At 44.4% G+C, this 16,264-nt stretch overlaps 2 protein-coding genes across 5 annotated transcripts in view; both read right to left on the bottom strand.

The window, feature by feature from the left end:
* Window positions 1–16,264, bottom strand: part of LOC144987176 (uncharacterized) — a 427,194-nt gene that overhangs the window by 56,444 nt on the left and 354,486 nt on the right. The gene's annotated exons all lie outside the window — the stretch shown is intronic.
* Window positions 1–16,264, bottom strand: part of LOC144986992 (uncharacterized) — a 56,387-nt gene that overhangs the window by 12,050 nt on the left and 28,073 nt on the right. For 2 of the 4 annotated variants that reach the window (XM_078935771.1, XM_078935768.1), the window contains one exon: window positions 6,475–8,494. In XM_078935771.1, coding sequence (XP_078791897.1) covers window positions 6,918–8,494 — 1,577 coding nt within the window. In that variant the 3' untranslated portion in view covers window positions 6,475–6,917. Of the gene's footprint in view, window positions 1–6,474; window positions 8,495–16,264 lie in introns of those variants that run through there. The other 2 variants (XM_078935776.1, XM_078935779.1) reach the window with 2 other exon arrangements.

Here is a 16,264-nt window from a genome sequence, read left to right as displayed (position 1 = left end):
CTAAAATGGATGGTGGAACGTGAAAAGAAGGAGGGAGAGTGCCCAGCCATCCCCACCCCAAGACCCCCACCGCACCAGCAGCGGCAGCCGGAATCCCCCCAACGCCACACGGGAACCGGCAAGGAACAACCGCCGCCCGGGCGACCAAGCCCGCCACCCAGGCCAGGGCCAGCAGGGCCGCCGCAAGGCCCCCAGAGCCAGAGGGCAGGGAGGCACGGAGGGAAAGAGAGCGCCGCCCCAGCCCAACCAGGAGAGCAGCCCCCCCGCCGCGCCGGGAGAACCCAACGCAGGGCCCCACCGGAGAAGGACGCCCACAGCCCCAGACGAGCACCCCACCACCACCCAGGAGTTCCGGGCATCCCCCCGCCCCAACCCCAGGTACGAGCCAGGACCCCCCAAGGGAGACCCGCTCCGCACTCCAGGCAGCCATCCGCCCGGCCCACGGTTGGTCCAGGGAGGAGCGAGGCAGGGGCCCGCCGCCCCCGCCCAAGAGGGGGGAACCCCGGGGAAAAAAGAGGGCCCACAAGGGGTGTTGTAAATATGGCCCGACCAGGCTCGGCCACAGTTGGAAATTTGGCGGGGCCCAGCACTCAGGAGCAAGGACCAGAACCCACCCCCCAGGGACATGAACACCCCCGGCTCAGATGTAATGTGAACCCCCCCACCGCGCGGAGAGAGCACCGCCGGGCCCAGGAAGCCGGCACCCCGGGGACACGGCCGCCGTTGCAAAGGGGCCCGCACCCCCCACCAGGGAAGAGGCAGGGGACAGATGGTCCCAGGTCCCACCTTCCTTGCAAAATGTGTGTGCGTGTATGTGTGTTTGAGAGAGTGTGTGTGTGCATGTGTGTGTGTTTATGTTGGGATGTATATATTGAGGGGGGAGGGGTGTATGTACTAAGGGGGGTGCAGTTAAAATTGGCGGGTAGGGCACTAAGGGGACATCTCCTGATTACTCACAGTGACGTCCCCTCACCCTCCCCACCAAGGGGCCCTAAATGTCTAAGGTGCGGTTAAAATTGGCGGGTAGGGTGCTAGGAGGACATCTGCTGCTTGCTGGCAGTGATGTCCAAGCACCCCCCCTACCAAGGGCCCTACATGTTTAAGGTGCAAATAAAACCGAAAGAGGGGGGGCCCACTCCATACGGCAACCATAGGAGGGGGGCCACTGCCTAGTAAACCCCCCCCCCAAGGCTCATCGCAGGCTAAGCCCCCCACCCCTTCACCCTGTTATGAGGTTATATGAGGAAGGGGGTAAGTTGGGGACAGCTGATAGACTGTCCCCCGGTGGTCAAACAGCTGTCCCCCGCCCCCCGCCCCCCCCCCCCCCCCCCCCCAACAAGGGGGCCAGGCCCACCCAGCACAGGGGCCCCACCCCCGGAGGCGCCGACACCCCAGGCCCAGCACCACCCCCCCCACACAGAGAGAGAGGAGCCAGAAAGCGTTGGCCCCGCCCGGAGCAAGCCCAGGCCCCCACCCCCAAACGCCAGCCCTAGAAGAGCTCTGGTCAGGCCTCGACGGGACCGAGGCAGCCAACCGGCCGGGGAAACCGCCGATGGCAAAAGGTTGTTTTCAAGAAGCCGGCGCAGTGATCCAAAGCATTTATGCTAGGTGACCGGAACTTCTTTTTTCACCGTGCAGTTATCAGGTTTTAACTCATACCCAGCAGCCAATCAGAATATGGTATTCACCCGGACCATGGTATAAGTATTGTTAAGATTTGATCTATTAACTCTTCTTAATCTGCTGCTTTTCACTCTGGTACCTTATTGGTTTTCTTATTGATATTTTCTGGTGTAAGTTTACCCTAAAATAAAATGATCAACAAATACCAATGTGTAACAAATCAGATAAACAGTGCAGTTAATAACCAAAATGCAGAAAATATCAAATGGCCTCTTCACCGCCGAGAAATAAAACAATGTTGTATTTTAATTATTTTCACATTGTGTGTTGGATAATATATTATAACCTCCATAATTTTCTAGACATTCTCACCCCACTCAAAACAAGGTCTTTTTCATTAAACGTTTCTGCACCCTGGTTTACTCAAATCGTCAGATAACTCAAAGCTAAAGGTTGTCAACTATAACGACTCTACAAGAAAACTGGGCTCAATATTCACAAGGACATGTATTATAACCATATCATCCAATACAAAGACTCTATCTCCAAGACCAAAACAAAATATTTCTCCGGTTTGATAAATTCCACTAAAGGCAACTCAAAGGCCCTATTTTCCATCCTTTCATGTGCAACAACCTGCTAGAATTCACTTCCTCCTCATTTGTACTCCTCTGATTTCTGTAACACCCGAGGGCTGGCAACTTGTTGGTTTTCTACAAACCCTGCCTCATCTGCTGTTGAGCAGTTACTGTTACTTGGATCAGGTGTGTTTAGCTAATAAGGAGATTCAACGGCAGGTTGATTGGAAAACATAGGACACCGGCCCTTGATTCCTGGAATTGGACACCCCTGCCCTAACATCTTACTTCTCTTCAAAAATCCATGATATTCAACAACTTCAATCCAATTCAAGTCAAAATGAAACTGCACCAGCTCTTCTATTCTCATCATTTTATCTACCATCAGTTGAGCAAATCACTAAACTCATTAGAAAAACCAAAACCTCCTCATGCTAACTTGACCCAATTCCCACTGCTCTGGCCAAGGCTACTCTCCGTCTTTATCCCCCTCATTACTTGTATCATTCACGCTTCCCTTAAGACTGGAACTGTTCCTTACTGTTCTCAAAACAGCAGCAGTCACCCCCATACTGAAAATAACAGGTTCTGATCCCACAAATCTCAATGACTTCCGCCTAATCTCTAATGTTCCATTTATTACAAAAATCCTTGAAAAAACTGTCGCCTCACAACTCCACACCCACTTCTCTTCCAGTAATTTATATGAACAACTCCAGTCTGGCTCCCATCAATTCCACAGTACAGAAACAGCCCTCCTTAAAATTAACAGCAACCTTCGACCCGCTGCTGACTCTGGTTTAGCTTCCATCCTCCTTCTACTCAATCAGACTACAGCCTTTGAGACAATCTCTCACCCCATCTTTCTGAAAAGACTTTCAACCATGGGCATCACTGACTTTCCCCTCAGCGGGTTCCATTCCTATCTTTCAGGCCGCACGCAATTCATCCAATTAAAGTAATTCACCTCTCCCACAGTTCCAATTACCACAGGTATGCCCCAAGACTCTGTCCTAGGGCCCCTGCTATTCATCATTTACCTTCTCCCTCCCTTAGTTGTATCTTTCATAAACACAATCCGCTTTCACTGCTATGCATTCATCGGGGGACTTACGAATTTCCTGTGACGTAATTTCCGGGTGAGCGTACTCCAGTGCTGGTCATGTTTGACTGCTGTCCTCTTGTTTGGCCTTAGCCTGACTACTATTGCTTACTTTAAGAGTTATCTGGATTAATATTCACATCTAGCACCTTTTAATAGTGAATACACTACTTTTAAACCGCTTGCTGTTCACTTTTCTCAGTTTGCTAAATAAACCACTTCTCTTTAGCTAAACACCGCTAGCCTTAGCTTAGAGCCAAGCATGGCCACCACTCCTTCCACCTTTCCCCCTCTCTCTTGCTCCATGTGCCATATGTTTAGTGAGGATCCTGCCTCTTTTAGTAAAGTTACCGGTAGGTGTGTTAAGTGTAGTCTTGTGTTATACTTGGAGGCCTGGCTGGAGTAGTTAGAAGCGCGGCTTCACACAGTGGAAGCTAAGCCAGCAAGCAGCAACAGGGAGGACATGTTAGAGCTTCATCAGAAAACAGCTTTCTGGAGGAGTTGGAAGACGTCAACAGTCACAGTGATGGTGAGGAGGAGGAGCTAAGACTTCCAAAGTCAGAGCTAAAGATGAAGGAGCAGCAGGAGGAGGTTTTTCACTGAAGGAGAGCACAAGTCCAGCTTGTCAGTGCTTTGCTGATTGGCTAGTTGGATGTGTTCTTTGATGAGCTTTTCAATCTGACGTCTGCTTGGAGGACTGTTTTCATCCTTTTGGATGATTCCACTATTTGTCATCAGGGTGTCACTACTGATCATCCTTCAGTGGTGAAGATCACAGGGAACCAAACTACTGCCTACCCAAACACAGAGCTGTTAGGTTTCGTTTTTGGCACATGCAGAGTTATGTTGTTTCAACAGTTAAGCTTTTCCCTTGCTCCCCCCCAGGTTGCGCATTTAGGTTATTTCTTTAAAAAATCATAACTCGCCAGCAGGAATGGACTAGAAACTTGCTTTCTTTTTTAAACATCCTTATGATTTTTACTCTGCATGTGTGGGTCGGACTAAACCACCTAGTGGGCCGGATACGGCCCGCGGGCCGTATGTTTGAAACCCCTGGTTTATAATCTTCATATGCCGTCATTAAAATCTCAGACTCCATCTCAATGAGACGGAGCGCTCTCTTTCATTTTCCGGAAATCTGCGATCCATTGAGATTGTCTTTATGTACATGACGTGCACGTGCATTAACCCAGGGTTACCAAGTCCAGCGTAATTTACGCTAACTCATATCCGGTCTTTTGGAGCCGACATACCCAGAGTAACAAGTTCAGGTGGATTTCAGCCAGAGTTCAGGGTTAAAGTCAGGCTAGTTTAAACATGCTTCCTGGAATACCCACTTGGTTATTTTAGTGGAGTTTTAACCACCAAATATGGTGTTTTTTTAATTAAAAGAGTTCTGGATCTTCCCTCAACGTTGGAGTCTGGTCCTGCATTTGGGTCATCCTGATATACTGTAACAAAGCCTCTTTTCTGTGCTGCAGAATCAGCTGATTCAAGGTGATTATGTAATCACGTCCCTACTGTGCAGCGCTGCATCTCAGTGTGAGGCTGCTTTCTCCACATTAGAATCTGCTGGGATTGTGTCAACTCTTGAATAGTTACTGGAAAACAAGAATGTAAACACTGGAGATAAAGCCCCTGTGTCAAAGCACATGTTTTTTTTTTCTTAGAATTTATGTCAGTAAGCTTTAGACTTTATTTTGGTTAGAAAACTTAAAATCCAACATTGTTCTGCATTTCAGAGCAATACAACATTGCTCCCAAGTGCATTTTTACCACACTCTGCTATATTTGTAAAGATTTAGAATCAGCCATCTTAGACGTTGCAAATAAAAAAGGAGATAAAAATAACAGGACTACAAACACTGTAAAACACAATGATAATATCATATCAATAGGCTGAAAGATCATATTTCACCACAATAATAAAGTAATTACAGAAACATAAGCAACCTTTCTCCTCTTGGCTTCATCATGAGCTAGCATGCTAGCTTGTTAGCTTGCTAACTCGTCCAACTTGTGGTTACCTTTTTCACCGGCATCTGAAAGACTTTGCAAAACAGTTTGTGATGGTGTGGCACCGTCAGGTGGTAATGGGGCCCACACCGTATAGGTTAAAAGGAAGTGTCACAGGAAGTGAAAAGGTGGAGCGTGATGGAGGTGTCGTGTGCTGATGTGGCACTGCGTTGAGCAATTGTGGCAATATCGTGCGGTCAGGTGAGGCAGAGCGTGGATCGGCGTGGTACCAGCATGGTGGCGGACGGCTGGACTGGATTGCAGCACATCGTCAATCTCTCAGAGGAGGGGGATGATGTGACGGTGTGGCACTGTCATATGCCGATGGGGCCCACATCAAGTATTTATTTTATATTTAAAACTGATTCATGTGGTGCCACCTGGAAGCTGATGAAGAGCCACGCCCAATCGGAGGGGCTCTTCATTTAAAAGGAGCATCACAGGAAGTAAAAACGTGGAGTGAGACGGAGGTGACACGACCTCTTGTGGCCCTGCGTGGAGCTAGTGAAGAGCTCAAAGTTCTTGAATTAAGAAAGAACCCACTCACCTTGGTGCCTCTGCATTACTTCCCGGCGGGACCACCCGACACAGTTCAGTCATTACTAATTACAGACAATCCGGTGATGCCGTCTTAAGTGCGTTAGCAGATTAGATGTTTTACAGCAGCGTACGCGATCTTGGTGAAACAATGTTGGCAGACGGTGTTCGACTTATCCAACTGTCTTTTCCCTTCATGGATGCTCACAACAAATCAAAAGTGTTCCCACAAAGGAGAGCGTAAGGAGATGGGTGGGTCCTCAAGTTCTGTCTCGCGTCTGCATTAGCCATAGTGCTATGGTTGACATGCTAACTGTCACCTAATGGCGTCTCGGCGAAAACTCGCGGTTAACATTAGTTTTGTCTTGGCGCAAAGTTAACACATTGGGGGAAACAAAATAAATAAAATGTAAAAACCGAAATGGTACAAAGATGAACCGAACCAAAAGTGCCATACCACTGTTTGGTACAACTACCTGTACTGTTACACCCCTATTACTTGACCTAACAAAGTATATAATGTAGTCACTCCTTTATGTTTAAATATATATTTATTAAATGTTCACTGATCACATTAAAACTGTTAGAATTAAAGATGTATAAAAAATGTTTCAACCATTATGAAGACATTCAAGAATTTGCCTTTAATGACTCAAATAAAACAACTCATTTTTATTTGCAGGTACATCTAAAACAATTCATGTTGTGAAAAAGTTGTACATATTTTGTGAGCAGTAAAACTCTTTGTCGAATATCATTACACAAAGATTCAAATGTATTGATCCATTACTTTTTTGCTTTTGATGTAAAGATGAAAACCTAAAAAGAATTCCTAGAAAGTAAGAATATCATATTATAACAATACATTTGTATAAAACTTCATTTCTACATTTAAATAGTTACTTGTGTCTCCCTCTAATGAAGTTACTTCATCAATATGGTATGGAGGCCATCAGATTTTTCCCTCCTGTAAAATAAAGTCTTTGACTGTGGTTCAGAGGTTGAGGTGTCGACCTCTTATCAGAAAAGTTTAGAATTAAGAGTTTACACTAACTCCTTTATTACATTGTTTGTAAAGAGAAAGTTTTGTGAGTTCTCATGTGTCTTTTGAGATTAGATAAATCATTAAAACCTTTTTTACATTCTTTACAGAAAAAAGGCTTTTCTCCTGTGTGAGTTCTCATGTGTACGTTGAGATGAGATAGTTGACTAAAACTTTTTTTACATTCTTTACAAGAAAAAGGCTTTTCTCCTGTATGAGTTCTCATGTGTTTGTTGAGAGAAGATACATCATAAAAACCTTTTTTACATTCTTTACAAGAAAAAGGCTTTTCTCCTGTGTGAGTTCTCATGTGTACGTTGAGATGAGATAGTTGACTAAAACTTTTTTTACATTCTTTACAAGAAAAAGACCTTTCTCCTGTGTGAGTTCTTATGTGTTTGTTGAGAGTAGATGTGTAATTAAAACATTTTTTACATTCGTTACAAGAAAAAGGTCTTTCTCCTGTGTGAGTTCTCATGTGTACGTTGAGATGAGATAGTTGACTAAAACTTTTTTTACATTCTTTACAAGAAAAAGGCCTTTCTCCTGTGTGAGTTCTCATGTGTTTGTTGAGAGAAGATACATCACAAAAACTTTTTTTACATTCTTTACAAGAAACAGGCTTTTCTCCTGTGTGTGTTCTCATGTGTATTTTGAGAGCAGATTTGTAATTAAAACTTTTTTTACATTCTTTACAAGAAAAAGGCCTTTCTCCTGTGTGAATTCTCATGTGTGTTTTGAGATGAGATGTGAAATTAAAACATTTTTTACATTCTTTACAAGAAAAAGGCCTTTCTCCTGTGTGACTTCTCATGTGTACGTTGAGATGAGATATTTGACTATAACGTTTTTTACATTCTTTACAAGAAAAAGGTCTTTCTCCTGTGTGACTTCTCATGTGTACGTTGAGATGAGATATTTGACTATAACTTTTTTTACATTCTTTACAAGAAAAAGGCTTTTCTCCTGTGTGAGTTCTCATATGTCTTTTGAGATAAGATCTGCGACAAAAGCTTTTATCACATTCTTTACAAGAAAATCTCTTATCTTCTGCATGGATTATTATATGAATTCTGAACAGAGATTTGTTGCAAAAGCTTTTACCACATTCTTTACAGATATAACATCTTTCATCAGACCCAGTTTCCATGTAGTCAGACGGGTTAGTAATTATTCTTGAGTTTTTACCAGACCTGATAGAGGAAAGTTTCTCTTTTTTTGGAGATTGTTTGTATTTCTTTCCAAGATTTGTCTTCTTGGGATTTTTTCTAACATCGGAGTCACACTGACCTGCTGACATGTGAGAGCTGTCCACACTTTTGACATGACTTTTGTGTCTTCTCTTCCTCTGATCTCTGTTCTGTGGGTCTGTCTTTTCATCTGTAGTTGATGTTGATTCTTCATGTTGGTTTCCTTCTTCATCCTGACCATCAGTTACATTAAAGCTCTGGTGATTCTTTAGATCTGCTTCACTGTTCTCATCTTCCTCATAAGTAGGAATCTCCATCAAGGTATCAGTCTCCTGCTTCAGATCAAGCTGATCTTCCTCCTGATTGATGCAGAGTTCCACTGGTTCCTCTTGAATCTGTGGAGGTTCTGGAAAAGACAGAAAATAAATAAAAATGTCACTTAAATCACATTTGCTTGATTAAATACATACTTAATACTTAATTAAATAATTAATTAAATACTTAATTAAACAGTTATCATTAACTAAAGTATAAGTAGAGTTTGATTTATTGCTTGAAAAGGAGTTGCAAGAGGCAATCTTATATAATCCTACCCCTACTGATTTAATTAATTTGATAGTTTTACAGTGTTTTAAATACAGTGATTTTCTTTTTTTTTAAAGGAAATTAAATTGCAGAGAAGTAATTTATATATGGTACAAACAGGTCTTTAATGTTATATAACTGTATACTCAAATTAAATCATGCTGAGATAAATAAGACAGATTTACTAGAAAGGGGACGGTGAGATTGACAGAAAATGTACTTTTAACCTGATTCTGTCTCCAGGCAATTAATTGTTATATGAAATTATAAAAAGGAAAACAGTCTGAAAACAAATAGAAAGTTTTGGATTCTTGCCAGTAAAGATGCAGGCATCTATAGTAAATGTTTGACACAGTCTTTGAGGCTTTTTTCAGCACAACACCAGCTGTGTAATATTAGGAATATGCTGCTAATAAAGTTATATTCACATGTCTGTTATTGTACTTATTTTATTTAGAAATCACCTCCAGGACCATCAATCGGGTTCAGAAACTTGCCTGTGGTGGTGTTGGTGGGTGTGTTTATGTGTGTGTGTTAACCTGGAGGTGATGCTGGCAGCACAGGCGGTAAAAATGTGTCAAAATGGACGAGCTTAAAGATTTGATGTGAGAACTTGTAAAATAGAATGTGGCAAACCAAATGTCTGCATCTGTGTGTAGAATTCTTCAGCTGTAAAGTATGACAAATAAAATCACAACTGACAAATTACCATTTGCATGTGTTCACTATAGTTACAACCTCAAATCAGCAGCCGCGGTTACATGGGAAAATATCTTGATCGGATCAATGGTCGGGTTAAAATTCACCCGTGCACATGGGCAAAGAAAACCTTTTCCGATTAGAACTAACGTTGTTAAAAAATTCCCGGAAAAGGAGATGCGTCCTGTTGTAAACAAACTGCTGCCACATACATTTATACAGCAGCTCCGTAATATACGAGATGATCTTCCAAACGGGCTTTTTATTAATGTTATGAATATTATGAAGCACCTGTTCGCTCATCGTTATATTTAATCCGTGTGGTCAGTGCTTTTTTGTGGAAGAATTAAGCTGGAAGAAGGGTTAAGACAGGTTATAAACACAGGCTAACCATGCAGGAAAACTCTGCTATCTGCATCTTGGCTGCACGTAAATGTTTGGGAATAACATCAGTCTTTTTTTTGTCGGGACACAGCTGGAAACACAAATCCTCGTGATTGTTTGAACAGTTTCTAAGGAGTCGGACTGAACGACATTTATTTTTGTTTTGAAAAGTTCACACACCGCCCCAAAGCCGCTCTGTGAGCCAGCGACTTGAGCTCTGTTTTTTTTTTATGTGTGATTTATTTATAAATTTTTCAAAATAAGAAAACACAAACAAACAAACAATTCAAAACCACAATTACAAAGAAGAAAAAAAAAAGTACACAAATGAATAAACAAAATCTTACAAACCATAAAACAATATACTGTGCTACCAATCTGGAAACAGCAGAGACACTGCACAACTCACAACTATTAATGTACCCAAAAGTTCACTGGGTCGTTTCCAAGGTCAAGGACATCACATGCTCCAAGAAAGGTGACCAAATTTCAGAGAATCTACATGTAGTACCATTTAAACAATGTCTGATTTTTTCCAGCTTAATAAAAGAAAGAGAGTCTTTTTTCCACTTTGAGTGAGTGGGTGGGCGAAGGTCTTTCCAGTGCATCAAGATAGTCCGACGGGCAAGTAATGTCAGAAAGGCAATAAGGTCCTCTAACCAAGGAGGGAGAGAGTGATTGTCCGGAAGTATACCAAAAAGGGCTATCATTGGGGAACGGTGTACTTTGACGTTACAGACAGAGGATAAAGAATCAAATACAGAGTCCCAGAAGTCAGAAAGCGACGGGCATGTCAAAAACATATGAGTAAGATTTGCAGGGCCTAGATTACATTTTACACAGTTAGGATCAGTGCCTGGAAAAACTCTGGCAAGTCTGCTTCTAGACCAATGAGCTCTATGAACCACCTTATATTGAATGATACAGTGCCGGGCGCATATTGATGAGGAGTGAATTCGCCCTAGCACAGATCTCCACTGATCATCATTTATGTCTACATGAAGCTCTTCTGACCAAGTCGCACGTAGCTGGTCAGATGACGAAGCAAGGGTGGAGAGTAAAAAGTTATAAATTTTTGATATTGTACCCTTCAGAGAGGGGTTGATCCCCATGAGAGTGTCAATCATAGTGGCTGTTGGGGTACTGGAAGGGTCAGGGAAATGACGACAGATAAAATGACGAGCCTGCAGATACCTAAAGAAATGAGTGTTGGGCAGATTAAAGTTTTTAGCTAATAACTCAAACGGAGCTAAAGTTCCATCTATGTAAAAGTCTTTTACTGAAACTAAGCCACGACTTCTCCACAGGGCAAAAGTCTTATCTGTAGATGATGGAGGAAACAAAGGGTTAAGATGGAGTGGGGACATGAGAGAGATTTTTTGAATTCCAAGGTGCTGTTTAAGTTGAGTCCATATCTTTAAACAATGCTTAACTATGATGTTATCGGTATAAGATGTGAGAGAAAATGTAACAGGCAGACACAGAAGAGAGAATAAAGTAGCAGAGGCAAAAGTACAAGATGATTCCTCTATTAGTGACCAGACTGGCTTAACAATGTGACTATGACACCAAAATAATATTGTTCTGATATTTGCAGCCCAACAATAAAATAAAAAATTTGGTAAGGAGAGGCCACCATTATCTTTGCTTTTCTGTAATATGGTTTTTCTCATCCTTGGAGGCTTTTTTCCCCATAGAAATTGGGCAATAGAGTTGTCAAGGGACCTGAAAAATTGATTTGGGATAAATACTGGTAGGCATTGAAAAAAATAAAGAAATTTAGGCAGCACATTCATTTTAATGCAGCTTATTCTGCCTGCAAGGGATAATGGCAGCATAGACCAGCGCTGTAAGTCACAATTAATTTGATCCAGTAATGGGATAAAGTTGGTTTTGAAAAGATCAGAAAATTCCTTAGTCACTTGAACGCCTAGATACCTAATGACAGATGGAGAGATTTTAAAAGGTAAGTCTGAGGGGGGGTAGGCCATGGCCTCCGGATTGATGGGAAAAAGTTCACTTTTATTTAGGTTTAATTTGTAACCAGAGATCTGACCAAACTCCCGCAGCAGAGCTAAAACTGATGGCATGGAGACAGTTGGATCTGAAATAAATAATAAAAGGTCATCTGCATATAAGGCTACTTTATGATCTACACCGCCCCTCAAGATACCACACATAGAGCTAGTTCTAATGGCCGCCGCAAGTGGTTCAATGGCTAGCGCAAATAAAAGAGGAGAAAGAGGACAGCCCTGTCTAGTTCCACGGCCCAAGGGGAAGTATTCTGAGTAGTCGTTATTAGTGCGAACACGTGCCATAGGCGATGTGTACAGTAATTTGATCCATGACAGGAATTTAGAGCCAAAGCCAAAGCGTCTCAGAGTATAAAACAAGTAAGACCACTCAACCCGATCAAAAGCCTTTTCAGCATCCATAGAGATGACCATTTCAGGGGTGCCAGTTGAAGAGGTGCAGTATAAAATATTCATAAGCCGCCTAATGTTGTGATATGAATGTCTGGTTTTAATAAAGCCAGTTTGGTCAGGACTGATTAATGTGGGCATTATTGGCTCTAAGCGTTTTGCTAGCAGTTTTGCTAAAATTTTAACATCCGCACACAGCAGAGATATAGGCCTATAACTGTTGCAGCATCTGGGATCTTTATCCTTCTTTAGGATAAGCGAGATTGTGGCCTGTCGCAAAGTTGCCGGTAAAGCACCAATATCAGCTGAAGTCTGTAACATGTTTAGCATTAGAGGGGATAATTTATCCAAAAAAACCTTAAAAAATTCAGATGGGAACCCATCCGGTCCGGGGCTTTTCCCACTCTGCATAGACATGACAGCATTCTTTAGTTCTTCAGCAGTGAAAGGCTTATCCAATTGAGCAGCTACATCTGCTTCAACTGTCGGAATATTAAGATGTGAAAAGAAATCTTCATAACATTTTTCATCAGGAAAACATTCAGAAGTGTATAGAGCAGAATAAAAAATCCCTAAATGTGTCATTGATAGTTTGAGGATTAAGTATGAGTCCATCAGAGGTAGAGAGTTCGGTAATATTTTGAGCTGCTGTTGACTGTCTAATCTGGTGTGAGAGTATTTTATTAGGCTTATCCCCGAACTCATAATAGCTATAACGGGTCCTGAGTATTAATTGGACTGCCTCGTCGGTGGCTATCGAGTCAAATTCTGCCTTTTTTTATAAGCAATTCCTTAGATAGATCAGCACTGGGGGATTCTGCACATTTATTTTGCAGTTCTGATATGACAGAATAAAGATCACGGCTCTTTTGTGAGGCTATCTTATTTTTATAGGCACTGTATGATATTATTTCCCCTCTCAGAAATGCTTTACATGCTTCCCAAATTGAAATTGCAGATGCATCTGGTGTATTGTTAGTAAAAATGTAAAGGTCTATACTTTCACTAATAAACTGAACAAAGTCTGTGTCTTTGAGAAGCAGTGGGTTAAAGCGCCATGGAGACCGTGACAAAGAGTTGCCTGGGGGGGAAATATCAAGCGTAACAGGTGAATGGTCTGATATTACTATGGGGGTGTATTCGCAGTAATTGACAGCAGAGAGCAAATTATTATCAATGAGGAAAAAATCTATTCTAGAGAAAAAACTGTGCACCGGCGAGAAAAAGGAGAAATGCTTAACATTTGGATTAAAATGACGCCAGACATCTGTGACACCATATTGTGACATGAACAGTTGTATGGCTTTAGAGGATTTGGACACAGAATAGGGCTTAGATGAGGAACGATCCAGTGTTGGGTTAAGGCAACAGTTAAAATCACCTCCCATTACAAGCTGACTGTTGTTTAAATTAGGAATGGAAAGGAAAAGTTTCTTAAAAAATTCCTCACTGTCAAAGTTTGGACCGTAGACATTCACTAATGTGAGACTCTTACCACAAATTCTGCCTGAAACTATAATGTAACGGCCATTGGGGTCTGATATTACCTCAGTAACAGAAAATGGAACTGATTTATGGACAAGAACAGCCACACCTCTGGCTTTACTGTTAAATGATGAGTGATAAAGTTGCCCAACCCACCCAAATCGCATCTTCAAGTGATCAGCTGCTTTCAGATGAGTTTCCTGCAAGAATGCAATCTTTGTGTTTAGCTGTTTTAAATGACTGATGACCTTCTTTCTTTTAATTGGAGAATTCAATCCCTTCACATTCCAACTAACAAACCGTAAGGCTCCTCCAGGAGCTGGTGGGGCATTAGGACCCAGCATATCCTATGTTTGAGTGAAGTGATTCTGGCCCCAATACTCTGATATTAATAAACTTTACAGAAGAAGTAGCAAAGAAAAAATAATAACAACAAAAATGACAAAAACACAACAAAACTGAAAAAGAAAAAACAAAAGGTAACAACCAACCCTCTGATATAATTATCAGCATATTTTAATACTTCCTGTGAGCCAGCGACTTGAGCTCTGTTTGAACACGGTTCCTCCTGAGTCCTGCAGCCGCTAACCCAGAGCGGCGGGACAGCTCGCAGTCTGAATTCTCCCACACATAACAAAACAACAAAATGCACAACACGTAACAACGCATCCTCCTTCACCCACATACAAAGTTATCCGGCTGCTCTGATCACTTGGTCCACTGGCATCCGAGCCCGGAGCTCGGGTGCCAGTGGACCGAAGCGCTCCTGCCCCGCATCTCCCTCGTGAGGGGTGTAAGAGAAGGGAGAGGCAGAGAACCAGCCGGGCGAGAGCGGAGTGGCGCTTTTCACAGGGCCTCCGCAGAGCAGCTTGTCGGTCCCGTATGCGCTCCAAAGCTTTCTCTCAGTACCCGCGTTTACATGGGCAAAAGTAATCGGAATGAACGCCTGATCGGAAAGAAAATGCATCATGTAAACGTACCGTTGGGAATGCTCTGCCCCGATCAGACTCGTTCAGATCAAAATTTCTTTCCGATCGAGATAGGTGGGTTATACCGATCGTATATCCGATCGTTGTTCATGTAAACGGTCATTTCGATCGTGTGTCACTACTGCTCTGGTTTACGTCACGCATAGATGGTGTTTCGCTGAGAGAAAGCTTTGGAGCTCATATGGGACCAACCAGCTGCTCTGCGGACGCCCTGTGAAAAGCGCCGCTCCGGTCTCGCCCTGCTGGCTCTCCCCTCTCTTTCACCCCTCACGAGGGAGATGCGGAGGCGGTTGCCCCGGCCAGTTGGCTGCCTCGGTCCTGTCGAGGCCTAACCAGAGCTCTTCTAGGGCCGGCGCTTGGGGGGGTGGGGGGGCTGGGCTTGCTCCGGGGTGGTGTCGCTTTCTGGCTCCTCTCTCTCTGTGTGGGGTGGGTGGTGCTGGGCCTGGGGTGTCGGCGCCTCGGGGGATGGGGTCCCTGGGGTGGGGTGGCCTGGCCCCTCTGCTGGGGGGAGGCTTGGGGACGGCTGTTAAACCACCGGGGAGACAGTCTACCAGCTGTCCCCAACCTACCCCCTTCCTCATATAACCTTATATTAGGGTGAAGGGGTGGGGGGTTTAGCCTGCGATGCGCCTTGAGGGGGGGGGGGGGGGGGGGGGGGGGGGCTACTTGGCAGTGGTACCCCTCCCATGGTTGCCGTATGGAGTAGGCCCCCCCTCTTTCGGTTTTATTTGCACCTTAAACATGTAGGGCCCTTGGTGGTGGTGGTGGTGGTGGGGGGTGCTTGGACATCACTGCCAGCAAGCACCGGATGTCCTCCTAGCACCCTACCTGCCAATTTTAATCGCACCTTAGACATTTAGGGCCCGTTGGTGGGGAGGGTGAGGGGACATCACTGTGAGTAATCAGGAGATGTCCCCTCAGTGCCCTACCCGCCAATTTTAACTGCACCCCCCTTAGTACACACACCCCTCCCCCCTCAAAATATACACTCCAACATAAAACACACACACATGCACACATACAACCTCACAAACACACATACATGCACACACATTTTGCAAGGAAGGTGGGACATAGGACCATCTGTCCCCTACCCCTTCCCTGGTGGGGGGTACGGGTCCCTTGGCGACGGCTGCCGTGTTCCCTGGGTGCCGGTCTCCTGGGCTACGGTACTATCTCTACTCGGGGGTTGGGGGGCGGGTGTTCACATAGCACCTGAGCTGGGGGTGTCCGTGTCCCTGGGGGTGGGTTCTGGTCCTTGCCCCTGGGCCCCGCCAAACTTCCCACAGTGGCCGAGCCTGGTCGGGCCATGTTTACAACACCCCTTGTGGGCCCCTCTTTTTCCCCGGGGTGCTCCCCTCCGGGGTGGGGGTGGCTGGCCCCTGCCTTGCTCCTCCCTGGACCAACCGTGGGCCGGGTGGGTGGCTGCCTGGAGTGCGGAGCGGTTCTCTCTTGGGGGGTCCTGGCTCGTACCTGGGGTTGGGGCGGGGGGATGCCCGGAACTCCTGGGTGGTGATGTGGTGCTCGTCTGGAGCTGTGGGTGCCCTTCCGGCGCGGCGGGGGGGCTGCTCTCCTGGTTGGGCTGGGGCGGCGCTCTCTTTCCCTCGTGCT

Source organism: Oryzias latipes, chromosome 2 (assembly GCF_053564925.1).
Source record: "Oryzias latipes strain Hd-rR chromosome 2, Olatipes_Hd-rR_3.1".
NCBI lineage: Eukaryota > Metazoa > Chordata > Actinopteri > Beloniformes > Adrianichthyidae > Oryzias > Oryzias latipes.
This window is presented reverse-complemented; position numbering and strand designations above follow the sequence as displayed.